Here is a 23,457-nt window from a genome sequence, read left to right as displayed (position 1 = left end):
CTCAGGTAGAAGTCAAGCCCTGACATCACAAGGCTCCTGTGACACCAGTGGGACACATCATAATTTGGCATCTTGAAAGGTTTCAAAGTCTGGTCACTTGGAGACCAGAGGTAGATGCATTGTTCGCTGCTCTGGAGGCTGGTGTCAACACAATGCTCTAAAATGCCTTGTTCTGGGCTTCAGATTTCCTTGACTCTCCGATGGCGATGATGAGATTTGCCTGGGCCCCAAGTGACAAATTTGGTCCTGGATCTTCCTGCTCACCAGTGTTTCAAGGGAGTGGCACTGATCGGATCAGGACCCGGAAAATTCAAACCTGCAACCTAACAGCATCACAGTGAGCAGAAAGGTCTCTTCTTGGACTCCACAGTTCTTCATTCCTGTGGGATTTCATTGGGCCTCAAATACTCCCAGACGTTTTTGAAAGCATGGACTGGAACATGTTCAGGGAGGCGGCTACCTATGATCTATAACCATTAACATTGATGAGTATGTGGGATCTGTGACTGGCAATATAGAGAATTGTACTGAGGATGCCAACGTTATGAAGCATATCTCTGTGAGGGCAAATCAGAAGCCATGGTTGACAGTAGAGGTTTGGGCACTGCTAAGACATCAGGATACCGCCTTCAGTTCAGGTGATAAGATGGCACTCAGGACAGTAAGAACTGTGCTTTTCACGACATCAGGAATGCAAAACATGATTATTCACAGAGGATATATGGCCATTTCTGTAACATCAGAGATGCAAGGTGTATGTGACTGGGCTTTCAGACTACAATGGACTTCAACATCACCCTGTGCTCAAAACTCTGATGGGCTGAATGTCTTTTATCTCCCTACCACCACTCTGGTTGTGCTCTGTATGAAGCACCAGTATTGTTACACTGTTTACCTTTTAACTTGTGTCATAAATGCACCTTATTATTTGTTAGTCTATTTGTGGTAATATTAATTTTTGTGTTGTGTTTGAGTTCATGGTGTGGAGGAATATTGTTCTATTTGGAGACAGGCACTTATATAAATTAATTGAAAATAAACTTGAACATTAGCTTGTACTCTTCCTGAACTGCATTTCCACATCAGAAATCTAACACGAGAAAGGATGGACCAGCAGACTGTTGAAGAGAGCATATTCTCATGTTGCTACAATGTGTCTACTGGTGGACATCCCAGCATGTGATGTTATGGTCTCTGACTATTCACATTCAGCAAGAGTAATCCCGAAGCCACGTGATGCCCTTTCCTCGTGAGGAATGTTTACATGGATCTTCTGTATTGCAGCATCTGAATGAGCCGGAGTCCCAGGAGCCCAGCCTTCTCCCGGCTTGGTGCTGTTGCTCTCAGGCCCTTCAGATGCTTTGCCACCTGGGCAGGGGCCACCCTGAGGACCATTAGAGTGAGGGTACCTGTAGAAATCTTTCTCAGATAGGGCTTAAAATCTTCTTTTGAGTTTAGTGCTTTGTGGGCAGAGAATCAGATGAGAGGAATGGTCAAGATCATCACCATCATCATCATAATGTGTTGTGTCGTATGACATGTGCGATCATGGTCTTTGACCATCATTGCTCTTGGCAAAATTTTCTACAGAAGTGGCTTGCTATTCTTGCAATGTCTTTACAAAGTAGGTGTCCCCAGCCAATATCAATATTCTTCAGAAATTATCTGCCTGGCAGCAATGATCACATAACTAGGTCGTATGATGTCCCAGCTGCTCAGACGACCATCCACCATCCGCACCCATGGCTTCACATGACCTTGATAGGGTACTACACCTTGCCCAAGTGTGACCTGCAGGTTAGTGGAGGGAAGGAGCACCTTACATCCCCTTTGGTAGAGACATATCTCCATTCTGCCACATAATTTACAACAGCTGGGTAGACTAGAGCATTGCGTGGTTAAGTGCCTTGCTCAAGCCACCTCGGCTGGGCTCGAACTCACGACCTTCAGGTCGCTAGTCGAACTCCCTAACCGTTTGGCCACACACCACAATTTACAGCATAGCTGTGAGTAAAGAGAAAGGTTGCTTTGGGATAAACTTTTGAAAAGATTATGAAAGGCTTTTGAAAGGCTGTGCAGATGTCCCAGCTGGGGATTGTAGTAAATGACAAGAACAGAATTCTTTATTCATTGCCATCACAAGGGTGAGTGATTACAATAAGCAATGTAATAACTGACACTCAGATACACCTCTCTTTATCTTCCCATCTCTGCTACAAGCTGGGCTCTGTGTATAAACACAAGAGATTCTGCAGATGCTTGAAACTTTGACCATAAAAAATTCTGAAGGAATTTTGGAGCATCTATGGAGGGAGTAAACAGTTGACACACTGGTCTGAGGCCCTTCATCAGGACTGGAATGGAAGGGAACAGAAACCAGAATTGGAAGATGGGGGAAGCACAAGCTGGTAGGAGAGAGGTGAACAGTCCTGAGAAAAGATTTCAACCCGAAATGTCAACTTTACTTTTTTCCAGAGTTTGGTGAGTCAGAGAGCAGCAGATATCACAAAGAGTGGGCAGTGAGGGAGAGCCTCACGAACACCCAGCAAAGAGAGAATTTTAAATTCTCACAGAGGTTGACTGGAGATTGGAGGTTTGGAAATGTGATCACACTATTTTATAAAGGAGCAAGAGAGAAGCCAGAGGTTGATGGTTGACTTGGCTAGGCTATCAAGGGATTGATATACATCATTATACAAATGTCCCCCAATTCAATGGCTGCTTGAGAAGCTTTAAGCCCCTTAACCAATCTTAGTATATTACAGCACTGCTCCTGTGGTCAAACACGTATCAACTCAGGAACACATTTGTTAGTCTACTTGAGTAATATTACTTGTTGTGTTGTGTTTGAGTTATACGTATTGTGTTGTGCATCTTGGTCTGGAGGAACATTGTTTTGTTTGGCAATATGCACGTATATGATTGAAATGAAAATAGACTTGAACTTGAACCTCAACTTCTACTCTTCCTGAACTGCATTTCCACATCAGGAGAGGATAGACCCAGCAGACTGTTGAAGGGAGCATATTCTCATGTTGCTACAATGTGGGTTGGTTTGGCATTAAGTGTCATCCTCTACTATTGGACATCCTGGCCTGTGATGTTATGATCTCTGACTATTCACATCCAGCAAGAGTAATCACAAAGTCTCATAATGCCCTTTCCTCATGGGGAATGTGTCCATGGATCTGAATGAGCCGGAGTCCCAGGAGCCCAGCCTTCTCCCGGCTCGGTGCTGTTGCTCTCAGGCCCTTCAGATGCTTTGCCACCTGGGTGGGGCCACCCTGTGGACCAGTGGGCTTCAAGGCAAATGGACATGGATGTGTTCAGCTGGGATTTCCATAGGCTCAGACAGTGACATTATCCAATTCCAGACTTGGGGCTGAGTTAAATCAGTGTTCAGAAAGACATTATGACCAGAGTCCAGACATCTGCAGGTAATGCATGGCTCCTCTCATCGGTCTCTCAGTCTTGTCGACACACTGCTTCCCGATGGTGCTCGAATGATGGGGTGACACTCTGGGCCACATCAGCCAGAGTCAGTCAATCCAGCAGCTGGCTCCCTCAGCTGCTCTGAGCTCCACTCTCATGAGTGGATGATCCACACGGTGTCACTATGAAATCCGTTCTGAACTCAGGAGCATTTTGGCTGAGTGATCTGCTCACACCCCGAGACAATCATCATTCTGCTTCGACCTCAGGCAGACAAGATGGAGGCTCCAGTCTGTGGTTCTTGCCTGGAGAGAAGACAAGCTCCATTGTAAGCTGGTCCTTTGCTCGCTCTTCTCTTGTAAGCTCCTCTTCATTCATCAGATAGTGTGGCATTTTCCCCCCGGCTGTTTGTCCCCATGGATTTATTATTGTCACATGTACCAAGGCACAGTGAATAACTGGTCTTGATTACTGTTCATACAGATCAAATCATTACACAGTGAATTGAGGTAGAACAAGGGAAAAGAATAACAATGTAGAATAAACTATTAAATCTACAGAGAAAGTGCAGAGTAGGGAAATGATAAAATGCAAGATCATAACAATATAGATTGTGTAACCATGATTCCATCTTGTAAAAGTGGTACATGAAAGAGTCTGGGTAGAAGCTGTCCATGAGCCTGGTGATATGTGCTTTCAAGCTTTTCTAAGTTTTGCCTGATGGAGGAGGGGAGAAGAGAAAATGTCCAGGGTGGGTGGGGTCTTTGATTATTCTGCCTGCTTTAGTGAGGCAGTGAGAAGCGTAGACAGAGTTCACAGAGGAGACTCTGGTTTCCAATGATATGCTGAGCTGTGTTGACAACTCTGCAGATTCTTGTGTTCATGTACAGAGCCGTTGCCATACGAGGCGGCTTTGCATCCAAATAGAATCCTTTCTATGATACATCAGTAAAATTTGGGAAGGGTCAAGACTGAGAAAAAAAATCTAATCTAAGGTAGGGTTCTTCAGGTCAGCTCAGAAACCCAGTGGCAGTGTGGAAGAAGCTGTTGTTTAACCAGGTTAATGTTAGATTGTGATTGTGTGGGTAATGGGAAAATCTTCCTTTTTGTGGTTCTTGATCTTGTCACTCAAGATTCCAGACTTGAGATGAGGTTAGGGTGGGGTCTTCAGGCTCCTGTCTCTCCTTCCTGATAGCAGCGTACGATCAGATTGTGGAAGCAGACAGAATCTAAGGCAGAGGTTCCAGTCTGTGGTTCTTGCCCGGAGTGAAGATGTGGGAGGAAGCCAGAGCAACAGTGGGAAAGCCACACATCACAGAGAGAGCAGACAAATCCTGATGTCTGGACGCAGCTCATGTCCCTGGAGCTGGAAAGCAGAGTTGTTAAATAATGTGTGGCAGAGTGATGGATATTTATTGCTGGGACATGAGAGGCTTATTGCCTACCTCATCTTTCTTGTACAGCAACATGACTTTCCCAAAGAGTCAGAGTTGTTTGTGACAAAGTTAATTCAAATGATAACAAACATACCTTGCTCAACTTCTTGTTGTGAACAAGAACCAGTTTACCATTCTCAATGAAAATTGCTAGCAGAACTCATGTTAAGTTAGAAAGACATCTGGTTTTGTTACTAATGGATATGTTTGGCAAAGTGATGTGCTCATGAGACTTCATGCCTGCATTGGCCAAACACAAGACATTAAAACATTCCAATGTAAAACTATTGGGCCCCAAACTGCTATGTGTGAAGAAGTGTGATGGATATTCAATTTCTAAGGTCTGAAAAGCTTATTGCCAAGCTCAGTTTTCTAGTACAGCAGCATGACTTTTCCAAAGGGTTGAAGTTGTTTCTCACAAAGTTAAAATTCTAACAAAATATTCCTTGCTCAGCTTCTGCTTCTAAACAAGAACAGATCTTCATCTCTTCATGGAAATTGCAAGCAGCAATCAGTTTGAAGTGAAAAGTACAGTGTTACAAGCAGTATTGTTACAGAGCACAGATGGTGGGGATTGTGCTGGCTGCTCAGGATTGAATTTGCAAAGTGTAGAGACCATGAGTTCTCTTGTCTGCATTCACCAGTCGAGGTAGACAATGGCGCTGTCACGGTCCGGTCTGTGGGTTCCTCATTCCAGTTATTTCCTTTTCCCCATGTTCCTTTGGGTGCCTTGATTAAGGCACCTGATCTTCATTTTGTACGGGCAACATAAAAGCTCTGGGTTAAGCGGTTATTGCTGGACCATCACCAGCAGCACATCACCAGAAAACAGTCACCGGAAGCCAGTCATCTCACTGTAGCCACTGTGGCTATGCTCATCCCGGAACCGCCGAGAATCGTGGACTCTCGTTGCTTCGATGCCTGTGGCTGCTTAGCGAATTCAATCATTTTCATGTCCAGTTGAGTTGCTGGCTGTTTTTGCCGCTGATCCGAGTAAGGTACAAATACATGGCTGGTTGAAACTTGCTGGCCGTTTGCTGCCACTCCGAGCAAAGATATGAATGGACTGTTATTGTGTGGTTTTGTCTCCTCATTGTCCAAGTAGGTCTGGCCATTTGCCGCTACTCGAAGTTGGATATTCTGTCTCCTAATTGTCCAAATCCTTCCAGCTGAGTAGGTCCGGCCATTTGCCACTACTGCGAGTTGGGTATTCTGTATTTTCATTGTCTAAGTCAAGTCCAAGTCTAAGCTAATAGTCTGAGTTCTGAGTCCAAGTCAAGATCCAAGTTCCAAGTCCAAGTAGAGGACCAAGTTCCGAGTCCGAGCCGAGGTCCAAGTTCCAAGTCCAATTCGAGGCCCAAGTTCTGAGGCCAAGTTGAGAACCAAGTTCCGAGTCCAAGCCGAGTCCAGGTCCAGGTTCCTAGTCCAAGTTGAGTCCAGGTCCAGGTTTCTGGTCCAAGCCGAGACAAGGTCCAGGTTCCTAGTCCAAGCCGAGTCCGAGTACAGGTTCCTAGTCCAAGCCGAGTCTGAGTACAGGTTCCTAGTCCAAGCCGAGTCCGAGTACAGGTTCTAGTCCAAGTCGAGTCCGAGTCCAGGTGCTGACTCCAGGTCCAGGTTCCGAGTCCAAGCCGAGTCCAGGTCCAGGTTCCTAGTCCAAGCCGAGTCCAAGGCAGGTGCAAGTCCAGGTTCCTAGTCCAAGTCCTAGTCCAGGTTTTACTGGTTTGTTATCCAATGTTTACATCCATGTTGACCTTTTGTCCTCGTCCCCTGGCCTTCCTAGTAACTATCAATAAACCCAGTTCTGTTTATACCACCTCTGTGTCTGTGTCCTGCACTTGGGTCCGCTCCCAATGCCCCCATTTGTAACAGGGGCTAGATTAATTGGCCTGAATTCAGCCAGGCAACTGCAGCTAAGTTATTTGCACCCTTGTCCTCAGAAGCTTTGAGACCATCTGTTATAAATTACTTCAGCCTAGCAAAGGTATCTGGAAAATACCATATGCAGATGATGTTATCTAGTAGAAAATGCCCTTAAGCAATCCTAGTATATTACAGCACTGCTCCTGTGGTCAAATATGTACCAACTCAGGAACACACTCGATACCAATCTGACAGCCTGATGAACAAGGAAAATGCTGGGACCTATAATGAAAGATGTAATAACATATCACAACAAAATAATAGGATTGAGAAGATTTATGAATAAGGTGTCATATTTGATGATTTTAGCAGAGTTTTTGAGTATGTGTCAGGGACGGGGCTGGATGAACCCAAACACAGGACGCAGACACTGAAGTACTAGGGGGAGGACAGGATGGGGATGCCATGGCATGTAAGGGTTAATGCAAGCGGGAGGATCCCAGAGTTCAGACGAGGCAGGCAGGCAGGAGGATCCCAGAGTTCAGACGAGACAGGCAGGCAGGAGGATCCCAGAGTTCAGATGAGACAGGCAGGCAGGAGGATCCCAGAGTTCAGACGAGACAGGCAGGCAGGAGGATCCCAGAGTTCAGACGAGACAGGCAGGCAGATTCCTCAGGGCGGGCTGCAGGGATCCCGGGCAGGGCCGCCTCCCAGGTGGGAACACAGAGGCCTGGGCCAGTCACGGACAACTGGGCAGGTGCGGGGCACAATCCATGGGACACGAGGGGAGGCAAGGGTAGGAGTCCCTAGGGCGGGCCGCATGGATCCCGGGCAGGGCTGCCTCCCAGGTGAAAAACACGGAACCCTGGGCCAGTCACAGACACCTGGGCAGTTGCGGGGCACAACCCTTAGGGAGCAATAGGTGGAAGGGGCAGAACCCCCACCGGGCAGCAGCAGTCCGGCCGGACCTGCCCAACGGAGGCAATGGGTAAGAAGGGGCAGAACCTCCGCCGGGCAGCAGCAGTCCGGCCGGACCTGCCCAACGGAGGCAATGGGTAAGAAGGGGCAGAACCTCCGCCGGGCAGCAGCAGTCCGGCCGGACCTGCCCAACGGAGGCAATGGGTAAGAAGGGGCAGAACCCCCACCGGGCAGTGGCAGTCCGGCCAGATCCGCCTGATGGAGGCAACGGGTAGGAAGCTGGGTCCAGGGTAAGCAGCAAAACTACAGTGATCCACTGGGTACATTGGTAAATTGTGAAAGGCAACCGGCAGCATGGCAGCGCAATCAAGGAGAATAATGCGGACCAGCGGGACCAGCGCACAGGAGAGAAGCAGGGGAACAAGACCAACTGGATAGAGCATATACTGAACAGTCCAGCAACCAGGGCAGAGCGGGATTCCGAGCAGGGCAGAACAGGATACAGAACAAAACAACCACCCACCCAGTCTCCGTCCCACGGCCCCTTATAAACACCTGCAGCCGAATTGGCCACAGGTGTGTCTCCTTGATCCAGGATGAACTTAACAGGCTCAGAGGGGCCGGGTGGGACAGCTGCAAGACCCGGAGTCCAGAGCACTCGGACCGGATTGAGACCCGGAACGCGGATTCTGGACCAGACTGGACCCTGACAGTATGTGACTAGAATTAGATATGAAAATACACATGGACTAAGATGCTAACTGTCCTGTGCTATCATCACTGGGATCATCAGTTGATCTGCCACCTGTCTTCAGGAGTTTCGGCCCGTTTATAATCAAGACTCCCTCGAGGTGGTGGGCCAGCACCACCTCCCACTGATGAGCTTAACAATGGCATCAGCCTCTATCAGAGTTGTTGGTCGCTTCCATCCAACAGATAGTCTACTCTTCAGGTGTCTACGCAGCTACTGAAGAGTTTACAAAAGATGGATACACTGTCCGACTATCTGCCCCTCTGGACGTAATTAGTCCACACCCACGCTGATCCTGTCTCTGCTGCCCCAGCTACAGCCCTGCTGGTTGACTTCATCTCTCTTCTAGTGAAGTCAAAGTCACGCAGCCACTTCTGGAAAGTGAACGCAATAAAGCCATGGCAACCTGCTTCAAATGGATAGCATGAGACCTTCCACCCTCTGTCTCTGCACTCTGATCTTAATTTTGCATACTTGGTTAACTTGCGCTCATGGGTTTCATCGATGTTGTCTTCCCAGGGGACCGTGAGTTCACCAATAACCACTTCTGTACTGGTGTCAGACCAGACGATTATATCTGGACGCACTGTGGTGAAAACTGTTTGCTCTGGGAAACTGCCTTTCCCATCCAGGTCGGCCTTGAACAACTTCTTCAACAGGTTCGACAGCTCAATCTCATCCTCACCGCAGAAATCCACACCAGGCTTACTTCCCTCACAGGAAAATAGCCAATCACAGGAGACCTTGCCCACGCCCAGGATTACGGCTACACAGGTGGTAGGTCAACTGAGGAAGATCTGTACCAGCAAGGCGGCTGGACCGGATGGAATTTCCCCACTATTACTGAGGGCCTGTGCGACTGAGCTGGGAGAACCACTACAGCGTATCTTCAACATGAGCCTGGAGCAGAGAAGAGTACCCAGACAGTGGAAGACATCCTGTATTGTCCCGGTACCGAAGAAACCACAACCAAAGGAGTTGAATGACTTCAGACCTGTTGCCTTGACGTCGCACGTGATGAAGACCATGGAGCGGCTGATAATACAGAATCTGAGGCCACAAACCAGGCACGCCCAGGATCCTCTTCAGTTTGCATATAAGGAGAAGGTGGGAGTGGAGGATGCTATCACGTATTTGCTGCACAAATCACTCTCTCACCTAGAGGGGGTCAGTTGTGCTGTGAGGATTACATTCCTTGACTTCTCTAGTGCCTTTAACACCATCCAGCCCAAGATCTTAAGGCACAAACTAACGGAGATGGGAGTAGACTCTCACATGGTGGATTGGATAGTGGACTACTTGACAGATAGACCTCAGTATGTGCGGTTGGGAGACTGTAGGTCTGACACGGTGGTCAGCAGCACAGGGGCGCCGCAGGGAACCGTACTCTCTCCGGTCCTGTTCACCCTGTACACATCAGACTTCCAATATAACTCAGAGTCCTGCCATGTGCAGAAGTTCACTGATGACACGGCCATAGTGGGGTGTGTCAGGAATGGACAGGAGGAGGAGTATAGGAAACTGATACAGGACTTTGTGATATGGTGCAACTCAAACTACCTGCGTCTCAATATCACCAAGACCAAGGAGATGGTGGTGGACTTTAGGAGATCTAGGCCCCATATGGAGCCAGTGATCATTAATGGAGAACGTGTGGAGCAGGTTAAGACCTACAAGTATCTGGGAGTACAGTTAGATGAGAAGCTTGACTGGACTGCCAACACAGATGCCTTGTGCAGGAAGGCACAGAGTCGAATGTACTTCCTAAGAAGGTTGGCGTCATTCAATGTCTGCAGTGAGATGCTGAAGATGTTCTATAGGTCAGTTGTGGAGAGCGCCCTCTTCTTTGTGGTGGCGTGTTGGGGAGGAAGCATTAAGAAGAGGGACGCCTCATGTCTTAATAAGCTGGTAAGGAAGGCGGGCTCTGTCGTGGGCAAAGTACTGGAGAGTTTAACATCGGTAGCTGAGCGAAGGGTGCTGAGTAGGCTACGGTCAATTATGGATAACTCTGAACATCCTCTACATAGCACCATCCAAAGACAGAGAAGCAGTTTCAGTGACAGGTTACTATCGATGCAATGCTCCTCAGACAGGATGAAGAGGTCAATACTCCCCAATGCCATTAGGGTTTACAATTCTACCTCCAGGACTTAAGAACTTTTTAAAAGCTATTAATGCTTTTTGAGACGGTGATTTAGATGCATATCATATTTTTTTTTTACTGAGTTAAGTATTGTATGTAATTAGTTTTGCTACAGCAAGTGTATGGGACATTGGAAAAAAAAAAGTTGAATTTCCCCATGGGGATGAATAAAGTATCTATCTATCTATCTATCTATCTATCTATCTATCTATCTGACACACCAATATTTGGCTGAAGAAAGTATGCTTGATCGTGGGCCTGCGCTGTACACCCTTGACTTGGAGCCTTCTTTCACAAATGATGTGCGATGTTCTGTGCAGCTTGGGGCATGAGATAAGTTGTGCTGCAGTACTGTCTGCTCAACTGCTTCTGTTACAACCTTGAGAACGTTGTTATGTCACCAAGTGTACATGCTGCTGGAAAGATTGACTCTGCATGCACTCAAAATATGCTGAAGTGTTCCCTTTTCGCCACAAGCAGCACACCTGTCTGTCTTACCTTCATACCAGGTGCTGAGGTTGGCAGGTGTTGGGAGCAGGTCATACACTGCTCTATATAGAAAAGAAATGTGGAGTGGTTCCATCTGCCACAGAACATTCCAAGATAGATGTCGTTGTTCTGCACTTTCCCACCAGGTCCAAGCCCCTTGTTTGGTCAGGCCAGCTGCTTTATCTAACCTCTTCTCCTCTTCTACCTCTCGTATTTCTTGTGTTACAAGCTCACGGCACTCCTTACCTGTAGAAGATGACCACCACTTGTGGGTTGTCCATCCAAGTCCCTGGCGGCCTAGCTGAGTAGCCCCAGCTGTCTCCTTGTGCTTCAGTCTAGACTCTGCCTCATCAACTGCTGCCCGGGAAGATCACTTCCTGCCTGATCTCACATCCGGCTGGGCGTTCTTGATGACAGGGTCTTTTGAGTCTCGAAGCATCAAGAATGATCCTACCTTGGCTACCTTGACCTCTTCAACAAGGGATTGCACTGGGTTGGTAAACTTTCTCTGATTACTGTGGATTGCAACATTAGTGAGGCTGCTCGGTACTCCAAGCCACTTCTTCACATACTTGTTGATCTTCCATTCCATTGCCTCAACATGGAATATTGCCACTTCATAGACAGCTAGTGGCCACATTATCCGTGGCATCAGTCCGTACTGCAAGCAACACAACTTCAATTTGCCAGGCAAGCCACACTTGTCGACAGACATCAGACCTCTGCTGATCTGTTCTCCTGTCTCTTGAACCCTCTTGCTGTCACTCAGCTCCTCTGTGTACCATCGCCCGAGGCTTTGCGGTCCTGAATGGATGGAATCTCCTCTCCACAAAGGGTGAAATGAAAGTCAACCAGCTTTCCTCTCCTAAGAACAAGGCTCCTTGACTTCTTGGTCTTGAACTTCATTCTTCCCCAGTCCATTAGCTCCTCGAGTCCAGATAGTACACTTCCCACTGCCTCTGTGCTAGGACCCAAAAGGGTGTGATTGCCCATGAACGCTCGTATTGGTGGTAACTTCCCTCCGCCATCAAGTGCAACATCTGGTCCCATTGATTCTGCAGCCCTCACAATGACCTCCATGGCTAATACAAAAAGAAGGTGATATCCCATTGGGATATCACACATCCCATTGGGATACCAAAGTCCAAGCTCTGCCACCCAGTTGTAAACTGCTGAGTGGAAAATCTCATCCAGAAATCATTGTAGTACTGCATAACAAGTTCCTCACCTTAGCAGGAATCCATAGGAATTCCATCGCAAACTCAATCAGGACATGGGGAACGGAACCATACGCATTTGCAAGATCAAGCCAAACTATGGCCAGATTTCTTCCCAACCTTTTCGACTCCTGGATGGTATGCCATATCATACTAGTATGTTCAAGGAATCCCGGGAAGCCTGGTATTCCAGCCTTCTGCACAGATGTATTTACCAATCCATTCTCTATCACAAATGAAGATATTCTTTCTGCTAGAATGCCAAACATAATCTTCCCGTCTACATTCAGGAGTGAAATTGGTGGGAACTGATTCAATGTAATAGAAATCTCTTCCTTTGGGATGTATACTCCTTCAGCCTCACTCCATGACAAAGGAACAACACCTTTAACAATCTCCACAAGTATTTCCTCAGCTCATCACACTTCTTAAACACCTTATACGGCACTCCATTAGGTCCTGGCACTGAACCTGACCTTGCCTTTCTGATGAACCGCTCGACTTCTGCCAGTTTGGGTCCTGACAGATCGAACTTCACTCCTGGCTTGGTAGGCTTCACAAGCCCAAACATGTCAAGCAAAAGAGCCTCCCGCTGTTCACCTGCTTGCCAGGTGATCCTCAAGTTCTTGTTGAGAGATATTAAGCTGCCCGCTCTTACTTTCTTCAAACAATCTCTTTGTGAACTGGTGAGGGTTCTCAATGAACGCCCTTCTTGCCTTCTCTCTCTTCTTTCTCTTTTTAGATTGTGACTATGCACGACGGAGTGATGCTAACTTTATTCGGAACTGCTCTTGGAGATCAGGAAACCCTGGCTTGTCACCCTCACTTGCTACCTACTACCTCTGTCTCAATGATCTAAGCTCTCTCCTCAACTTACTAATCTTCTTCTGGCGCCTGCTTGATTGCTGTGTAGGCTTTGCTTTCTTCAACTCAACTAAACCAAACCTGTACTTTCCAGCATTATAAATCATATCGCCCATAACTTCCAAGTTTCTCTTTGATGTTCCCCTGAGAGTGTTCTCCAACATCATACTGATATCCTCAACAAATACATGCCAAGCCTTCTCATCTGCCATTATTGGCCACTTGACCTTCCTCTTCTTCTCTACCACCTCACCACTGCCATCATGCGAAGGGTCTACCTGGGTACTGTGGTCTGCAACCTGACCTGGATTATGATGACTCTCTCCAGAGTGAATCGCTGTGGCTTGTGTATCAGTGGTTGAAAAGACCAATATCTTCTGTGCTTGGTGAAGTAATTTCATCTTCATCCACTGGGATGGAATAGCACTTCAACTTTGCTTGATGGACTCGTAAACCTTTAATGCTGGAAAACGCTCTCCCACACCAACACATTGGACACTCAGAGCCTCTTATCCTAGCTCTTAGTCGTAGTTATTCCCTGTAATTAACTGTATCCGTCCAGTTGGGTCCACCATTCTCCCCCCCTCGGAGGACCCCGAGGGTATGTTTCTCCATGTAAACTAGAAGCTTCAAGAAATGGGTGCTCTTCTGAGCTGGTGCCCGGACTGCCAATCCCGACACCCCTGATGCCAGTCTTTCCTGGCTGTCCGCTGTCTCTCCACGCTGACATCGGACTATTCCCAGTTGCCAACCAGAACTATTCCTGGTAGTCACTGGCGTCCAGGACAAAAGAATTGAAAATATGTGTGGACTAAGATGTTAACTGTTCTGTGCTATCATCAGTGGGATCACCAGTTGATCTGCCACCTGTCTTCAGGAGTTTCGGCCAGCCTATGATCAAGACGCCCTCAAGAATAGATCTATTCTCCTTAGAGAATAGATCATGGGGATCCAGCAGACATCATGTTTTGACTTTTTGAAGGTTTGCAATAAAGTCCCATTGAAGACCTTGTCAAGATGATTGGGGTTAGGTGTAATACTCTGACATGATCTGGGAACTGCTAATTCGACTGAAGCCCAAGAGAAGGAATGAACATCCCTCTCAGGTGGTCAGTCTGTGTCTGACTGGTTACAGCATGGATCAACACGTGGCATTCAATGATTCAGGAACTACAGCAACATTTTGAAGGAGAGGGTCAAATGTTGTACTTCTTGGTTTGCTGACATGACATATATGGGTTGGATTAAGATTCTGAAGCAGAATGAAAAGGGGTTTCAGTGGGATAAAGGGAAACTGACTGAGGGCACAGGAATGTGGCACAATACAGAAAAGTAGAGTGTTTGAAATGTTGAGAGATTGAATAATGTTGATGCTTAAAGGGTCTCATACTATAGGACCCTGGTCTGACCCCACTTGGAGTACTGTGCTCAGTTCTGGTCGCCTCACTACAGGAAGGATGTGAAAGCCACAGAAAGGGTGCAGAGGAGATTTACGAGGACGTTGCCTGGATTGGGGAGCATGCCTTATGAGAATAGATTGAGTGAACTTTGCCTTTTCTTTTTGGAGCAACGGAGGATGAGAGGTGATCTGACAGAGGTGTATAAGATGATGAGAGGCATTGATCGTGTGGATAGTCAGAGGCTTTTTCCCAGGGCTGAAATGTTTGCCACAAGAGGACACAGGTTTAAGGTGCTGGGGAGTAGGTATAGAGGAGATGTCAGGGGTAAGTTTTTTACTCAGAGACTGGTGAGTGCATGGAATGGGCTGCCGGCAAAGGGGGTGGAGGCGGATATGATAGGGTCTCTTTTTTTAAAAACTTTTTTTTATTGTTTTCAAATAGTTACAGAATAAATGTGTGTGAAAAAAAGTGTGTTACCCATCCCCCCTCCCCTTAACCCCTCCCCCCTAACATCCCTTTTGAAAAAATAAGAAAGAAAGAAAGAAAGAAGAAAAAAAAGGAATGCCTGGATATTGGAAGTTCCCCATATGCTCCATGGAGTTCGTAATAACTTTAGTATATATATTTATTTCTTTCCCCAAGTATCCAATTATTTCATCTTCGGAGCACCTATATATTTAATCCTGTCTTTTGTAAATAAGGGCGCCAAATTTTCAAAAATGTTTCATATTTATCTCTTAAATTATAAGTAATTTTTTGAAGTGGAATACAGCCATAAATTTCGTTCTTCCAACGATCTATACTTAGATATGTATCCGATTTCCAAGTAACTGCAATAGCTTTTTTGGCTACTGCCAATGCAATTTTTATAAATTCTTTCTGATATTTATTCAATTTGGATATCGGTTTTATCCCTTCAATATCACCTAGTAAAAGTAATATTGGATTGTGTGGAAGTTGTATTCCAATAATTTGTTCCAATAAAACTCTTAAATTTGTCCAAAAAGGTTGAATTTTAGAACAAGACCAAGTAGAATGTTAAAAAGTACCAATTTCTTGGTTACATCGGAAACACTGATCAGATAAATTTGGGTTTAATTTATTTATTTTTTGTGGTGTAATATATAGTTGATGTAAAAAATTGTATTGCACTAATCTTAATTGAACGTTTATTGTATTTGTCATACTCTCAAGACATAGTCTTGACCAGTTTTTTTCTTCAATTTTGATATTCAAATCACTTTCCCATTTTTGTCTTGACTTATGGACTCCTTGTTTAATTGTCTGTTTTTGAATCAAATTATACATACAAGAGATAATTTTTTTAATCTTTCCTTTTTGAATTAAAGTTTCTATTTCATTGGGTTTCGGTAATAACATTGTTTGACCTAACTTTTCTCTTAAATTATCCCTTAGTTGAAAGTAACAAAAAAGAGTGTTGTTTGATACTTAATATTTATTTAATTGATCAAATGACATTAATATACCTCCTTCAAAACAATCTCCTATATATCTAATCCCTTTTTGAAACCAATTATATAAAAGTTGATTATCCATTGTAAAAGGAATAAGTCTATTTTGAATTAAAGATCTCTTTGCTAATAAGGATTTCTTTGTCTCATCGTCAACATTTATCTTATTCCATAAATCAATCAAATGTTTTAATATAGGAGATTCGTTCTTTTCCCGTATCCATTTAGATTCCCATTTATATATAAAGTCTTCTGGTATGTTTTCTCCTATTTTATCTAGTTCTATTCTGATCCATGCCAGTTTATCTTTCTCAAAAAAAAAGATGCAATAAATCTAAGTTGATTTGCTTTATAATAATTCTTAAAATTTGGAAGTTGTAACCCTCCTAGCTCAAATTTCCATGTCAATTTTTCCAACGATATTCTTGACATCTTACCTTTCCAAAGAAACTTCCTCACATATTTATTCAGCTCTTGAAAAAACTTCTGGGGTAATTGTATTGGTAGTGATTGAAATAAGTATTGTAATCTAGGGAATATATTCATTTTTATGGTATTTACTCTACCTACTAATGTTATTGGTAATACCATCCATTTATCAAGATCTTCTTGAATTTTTTTCAATAGTGGTAAGTAATTTAATTTGTATATGCTCTTTATATCATTATCAACTCTTATACCTAAATATTTTATACCATTTGCCGGCCATCTAAATTGGGTTATTAATCGACATTGACTATAATCTCCTTTAGTAAGAGGTAAAATTTCACTTTTATCCCAATTTATTTTATAACCTGATATTTTCCCATATTCTTCTAATCTATAGAATAATTTATAGGGTCTCTTAAGAGACTTTTAGATAGGTACATGGAGCATAGAAAAATAGAGGGCTATAGGTAAGCCTAGTAATTTTTAAGGTAGGGACATGTTCGGCACAACTTTGTGGGTCGAAGGGCCTGTATTATGCTGTAGGTTTTCTATGTTTCTATGTTTGAAGTCAATCAAAGCCTGTAATGACATCTGTACATTAGATGTCACCCTACCCAATGAAGCTACAACAAGAGTAAGCTGTGAAGAAGAGAAGTCAAGATCAAAAATTGGCAATGCATCTCACCCGAAGTTTCTCAGGCATTACATACATGTTGTAAGCCAGCCTGCCCGGCTTGAAATCTCTGCAGAACACAGCTGGTGTGCATGTCAGATGGCCAGCAAAAGTTCTGGTGCAGTGACTGGAGACAGAGATGAAAGCAAGTTGATGTGAGCAGTTTAGCAGAAGGAAGTGGGTAATGCTATCATTACAAATATTAACCATACCACTACATTTGCAGCAGGTTAACATTAGGTTCACCACTGATTAAAATGATGTAAATATTAGATACATTTCTTAGAAATGTATATCTTAGCAGGGATGTGGGCTTTAGCAGTGTTTTAACTATAAACTATCTTCTAATATCATTATCTGTTAATTGTATTATTGTAAGATGATTTTAGTCTATGGAATTACTAAATATATTGACAGCATTCTTAAATGCAAACAGTACATATTTAAACCACTGTGAAGGGCAACAGTCACGGAGTGATAGAGTAATTCAGCAGAGGAACAGGCCCTTTCACCCAACTCATTCATCAAGTAATTTCTCTGGCAACAGGTTTCATACACTCACTTCCTTCTGCATGAAGAAGTTGCTCTTCAGGTGTCTGTTAGATTTTTCCCTTCACATCTTCAACCTATGCCTGAAGACTGTGTACACCACTGAAGGATAAGCTCTCTGTCTCCTGTGATGGTGTGTTTCTCAGTGAGTAACCAACATTTTTTTTCTGAATAGTGAAAAATTTAAATTATAAAGACTAATTGCAAGTACATTATTATGGATTAAGCATCTGATGGATGTGAGTGGGTGACATGTTTTGGGCTACATCTTGTGATTTGAACAATTTATTTTTGTTTTTTGTTTCCATTTATTCACTTAGATGGACTTGCACCACATTCCATTTTGCGCAACTCTGCTCAATGTAAATTTTATTTTACAAAAGATTATAAAATAGTTGAATACATTTTAATAACATTACCACGTAAGATGATACACTACTTAGTGCACCAGCCTATGTTTGGATATATGAATATTGATGCACTTCACATGTTAATACTTTTAAACTTAATAAAGCAAGAAGGTTGACCGGGAAGTGCTTGCAGAAGAACAGTAAATACAAAGGCGATCAGTTATGTTTTCCTCACATTATACACAGAATGCTGCACAAAAATGAAGAGACATGATTATCATGCACTTAAACTGTATATACATATAATGCATTAATCCACTTTAAACTAGGGCTGGATGTTTTATGGAAGATGAAATGACAATTACTTCTTCTACTTATGGATTCTCAGATCACATCACCATTGGAACAATGAATGAAACAATCTGTCACGAGAGAACAAAGGGTCAAGCAAATTACATAATACGCTCTAACAACGTTTAACTGACTGTTCTACATTTTTGTATCTTCAGCAATATCTGATATAGATTGTTTACTTATAGAATTGTGCAATTAAAATTAGAATTTAAAGAAGAATCCTGAACATGAATTCGAGTGATTTGTTCAGTAAACATAATATAATTTAGAGTGGGACTTGGAGCAGGGCGTGGTATTGGAGCGTAATGTATCATTGGAGCGGAATATGGCATTGGAGCGGAATATGGCATTGGAGCGGGATATGGCATTGGAGCTGGTGATGGAATGAGCCTTGGAGCGGGTGGTGGAGCGGGACTTGGAGTGGGACTTGGACTGCCAATTGAATAGGAATCTGAAGTGGAATTGGAGATCTGAAATTGAGTACCATTCCACACTGGAATACTTGTTTGCCTTGGGGCTACAGGTATAGCACAATAACGAGAATACGCAGATGATTCACTGCAAGTTACCTTTGTCTTAAGGCAGGCAAAGCAAAATTTCATATTGCATCTGATGCACATGACATATTTGCACATAGCTTTATGTTTTATAAGCAAACCACAAGTGGGACAAGCACGGATTATAGGACAATTTTGAACATTGCTGTCAGGTAAAGTTTTTGTGTCACAGTTCTTCAAGCATTTCAGCTGCTCATTAAGGCATCCTTCATTATCACATTTATCAGATCGCGGAGCTGGGCCTTTCCACTTCTTCATACATTGCCAGCAAAATTCAAAAGGGATTCCATCAATGGCCGTGCAGACTGAACAAGTCACTGATACGTTCATCTCATCTTTTCGTCCCACATTACTCCCACACCTGGGACACTTAACAAAGACAGATGATGAAATTAGTAATTAAGGACATACACTTCTGATCATCCACTGTAAATAATAATGTAATCTTAGCTTGTAAATGTCATGGCATCTTCTGTATTGATATTTTTTGATGCTCTATACAAATTAAAGTTTGCTGTAACTTAGACATGAAATCATTATCGCAGTAACCTCCCCCACCCCCCGGAAGTGTTATACCCAAGCAGTTGGCTAAGTACTAAATACATTGAGAGATTTCTGGAGTTATATTCAACTGATGATCAATTCTTTGATCAAATGGGTTTATACCACAATCACTGAGTGAGACTGTGTACCCTTACACTGATTTACAACGGAGGCACACATCTGAGTCATAGAGTCATAGATTCATTCAGCACGTGAGCTGGACCTTAGGTCCAACAGCTCCGTGCAAACTGAGCCATCCATCTAAACTGATCTCATTTCAGAATCAGAATCAGGTTTAATATCACTGGCATGTGTCATGAAATTTGTAGTCTTTACTGCAGCAGTAACATGCAATAAATAATAACAGGGAGAAAAACATGAATTACAGTAAATTTATATATATAAAAGTTAAGTTAAATAGGGAAAAATATAAAAATAAAAAGGTAGTGATATAGAGTTCATGGGTTCAATGTGCATTCAGAAATTGGATGTCAGAAGGCAAGAAGCTGATCCTGAACCATCGAGTGTATGCCTTCAGGCTCATGAAGCTCTGTGATGGTACCAATGAGATGGGGGCATGTTCCGGGTGATGGAGATCCTTAATGATGGATGCTACCTTTGTGAGGCATTGTTCCTTTAAGGTGTCCTGGATGCTACAGAGGCTAGTGCTCATGATGGAACTGACTAAGTTCACAACTTCCTGAAGTTTCTTTTGATCCTGTGCAGTAGCACTCCACCAGACCAGACAGAGAAGCTCATTTGCTTGTGTTTCTCTAGATCATATATCTCTAGATCATTCCTGTTCTTGGTTCATCATGTTTGGTAATCTCCACAATATAAAGTAAGGAAGGTTATATATCTTATTTCCAACAACCTAGGAAAGGAGAGTTTGGTGTTGTGGTTCAGAAGAGACTGGAGGAGAAGAGGAATGCAGTATTGCTCGAGGATTCCATAGTTAGAGCATTAGACACGAGATCCTGTGGACACCATGGAGACACCTAGATGGTATAATGCATCCCGTGTGCCAGGGTCAGGTCATTTCAGATTGGGTCCATGGCATTCTAAAGGGGAGGATAAGCAATCTTGATACATATTGGCACGAATAAGATAGTCAGGAAAAGGGAGGTGGTCCTGAAGAAAGAATTTAGGGAGCTAGGTAGAAAGCTGAAAAGCAGTACCTCCGGGATAGTAATCTATGGATTGCTGTCTGTGCCACGGGCCAGTGAAGGTAAAATGCAAATAATGGAAAGTAAGTAATATTTTCATTCTACCAATAACTTCAGAATCAGAATCAGGTTTACTATCACCGGCATGTGTCGTGAAATTTATTGACTTAGCAGCAGCAGTTCAATACAATACATAATACAGAAGCAGCAAAAATAATAATAAAGAAAGAAATCAATCACTATATATAGAATAGATTGAAAATTATGCATAAACAGAAATATATATTGAAAAAGAGAGGCAGTGTTCATGGTTTCAATGTCCATTTAGGAATCAGATGGCAGAGGGGAAGACACTATTCCTGAATCACTGAGTGTGTGCCTTCAGGCTTCTGTACCTCTTACCTGTTGGTAACAGTGAGAAAATGTCATGCCATGGGTGCTAGAGACCGTCAATAATGGACACTGCCTTTCTGAGACAATGCTCCTTGAAGATGTCCTGAGTACTTTGAAGGCTCATACCCGTGATGGAGCCGACTAAATTTCTGACCCTCTGCAGGTTTTTTTTCGCTCCTGTGCAGTAGTGACACCCCCCTCCCCCCACCATTACCAGACAGTGATGCAGCCTGTCAGAATGCTCTCTATGGTACATCTATAGAAGTTTTTGAATGTTTCTGTTGACATACCAAATCTTTTCAAACTCCTGATGAAGTATAGTTGCTATCTTGCCTTCTTTATAGCTGCATCAATATGTTGGAACTAGGTTAGGTTCTCAGAGAACTTGACACCCAGGAACCTGATACTTCTCACTCTCTCCACTTCTGATCTCCCTATGATGATTAGTTCATGTTCTTTGTCTTACCCTTCCTGAAGTCCATAATCAGCCCTTTCGTTTTACTGGCATTGAGTACAAGGTTGTTGCTGCGACACCACTCCACTAGTTGGCACTGAAAAGTTCATGGATCCTGTATCTTGTCTAAACTGATGCAGGGTCAGAGAGCTATTTTTCTAATCTACATATTGTGAATTCCACAAACTCCTTCTGACAGAATTTATGCAGAATCCATTGTTAGAACATGACAGAGGGATTGACAATCAGTAATTCTGGGACTTTCACATTCACGAGCACCAATATAAAATGCTGACAAATCTATGTTGAACTATTGGCGAGAATCATGCTACAGAATTAACAGTCCAGAAGTGATACAATGCTTGGGTGTGAATAATCTACATATAAAACTTAAACACAAGAGATTCTGCAGATGCTGGAATTCCAGATCAACAAACACAAAATGCTGGAGGAACTCAGCAAGTCAGGAAGTTATGGAAATGAAAAAACAATCAACATTTCTGGTCAAGATTGTTCTTTAAGACTGGAAAGGAAGGGGAAGACGCCAGAATAAAAGAGTGGGGGAAGGGAAGGAGGACTAGCTAGAAGGTGATAGGTAGCAAAGGTAAAGTGTTGGAGAAGAAGGGATCTGATGGGAGAGGGGAGTGGGAGGGCACCAGGAGGAAGAGATAGGCAGGTGAGGAGAGCTGAGAGGTCAGAGTGGGGAATAAAAGAAGAGGAGCGTTTGGCAGGTTTGGGCCTGTACTCAATGCAGGAGAATCTCATTGAAACCTATTGAATATTGAAAGGACTAGATAGTGAAGATGTTTCCTAGGGTGGGGGTATCCAGAACTAGAGGGCCTCAAAATCGAGGGGCAACCCTTTGGGACAGAGTTAAGGAGAAATTTCTTAAGCCAGTGATTAGTAAATCTGTGGAATGTTCTGCCACAGACTGTTGGAAGCCAAGTCCATGCGTATATTTAAGGTAGAATTTGATCATCTTCTGATCAGTCAGGGGATCAAAGGATATGACGAGGAGGGAGGTGGATGGGGTAGAGTGGAATCCAGGTTCAGACATGATGGAAATGCAGAGCAGACTCAATGGGCTGAATGGCCTAATTCTGCTCCTATATCTTATGGCCCTTGGTCTAAGAGGCAAGGCTGAGGGGAAAAATTACCAGAAGGAGAAATCGATGTTCATGCCATCAGGTTGGAGGCTACCCAGATGGAACATCAGATGTTGTTCCTCCACCCTGACTATAGCCTCATCAAGACAAAAGAGGAGGCCATGGACCACATGTCAGAACAGGAATGGGAATAGGAATTAAAGTGTTCGGCCAAGGGGAAATTCTGTTTTTGGCGGTGGAGAAGAGGTGCACAGCAAAGTGGTCCCCTAATTTTTATCGGATCTCATCAATGTAGAGAAAGCCACATCGGGATCGCTGAGTACAATAGACACAGGTGAAGTTTCCACACCTAGTCAGACTGCTTGGGGGCCTGAATGGAGGTAAAGGATGTGAATGAGGAGGAGGATGCATCACGTATTTGTCGTGTGCCGGGATATGTGCTAGGAGGGAAATCAGAGGGAAGGTTAGAATGGACACGGGAATCAAAGAGGGAGTGATCCCTATGGAAAGCAGAGAGTGGGGGTGGAGGTAAAGATGTGTTGAGGTAATATTGAAGATAGTGGAAATTGTGAAGAATAACAGGTGAGGCCAAGAGGAATTCTACCCCAGTTCAGAAGTGGGTGTCTGGAAATGGAAGAGATGCAGGTGAAGGTAGCATCAATGGTGGAGGAAGTGAAACCCAGTTCTTTGAAGAAGGAGGAGATCTCTGATGTCCTGGAAAGGAAAGCCTCATCCTGGAACAAATACAGTGGAACTGAAGGAACTGAGAAAAGATGACAGCATTTCTACAGGAGACAGGGTGAGAAGAGACTCAGACACTCAGATTTCTGGATTTTGGGTGGGAGCTAAACATGAGCAGTGTAGGGTAAGGAAAGTTTGAGTTTTCCAGAGTTGATGAGGT

At 43.8% G+C, this 23,457-nt stretch overlaps 1 protein-coding gene across 3 annotated transcripts in view; it reads right to left on the bottom strand.

Moving 5' to 3' along the window:
* The window catches only part of LOC140725436 (E3 ubiquitin-protein ligase DDB_G0292642-like), a 201,418-nt gene that overhangs the window by 171,288 nt on the left and 6,673 nt on the right, over window positions 1-23,457 (bottom strand). Inside the window, exon 4 of one of the 3 annotated variants that reach the window (XM_073040888.1) lies at window positions 17,986-19,263. The exons of 1 other annotated variant lie outside the window; for it this stretch is intronic. In XM_073040888.1, coding sequence (XP_072896989.1) covers window positions 18,517-19,263 — 747 coding nt within the window. In that variant the 3' untranslated portion in view covers window positions 17,986-18,516. Of the gene's footprint in view, window positions 1-17,985; window positions 19,264-23,457 lie in introns of those variants that run through there. One more of the 3 variants, XM_073040892.1, reaches the window with a different exon arrangement.

The sequence above is a fragment of the Hemitrygon akajei genome, chromosome 3 (assembly GCF_048418815.1).
Source record: "Hemitrygon akajei chromosome 3, sHemAka1.3, whole genome shotgun sequence".
Taxonomy (NCBI): Eukaryota; Metazoa; Chordata; class Chondrichthyes; order Myliobatiformes; family Dasyatidae; genus Hemitrygon; species Hemitrygon akajei.
The sequence above is the reverse complement of the archived record's forward strand: the minus strand, read 5'-3'. Positions and strand labels throughout refer to the sequence as shown.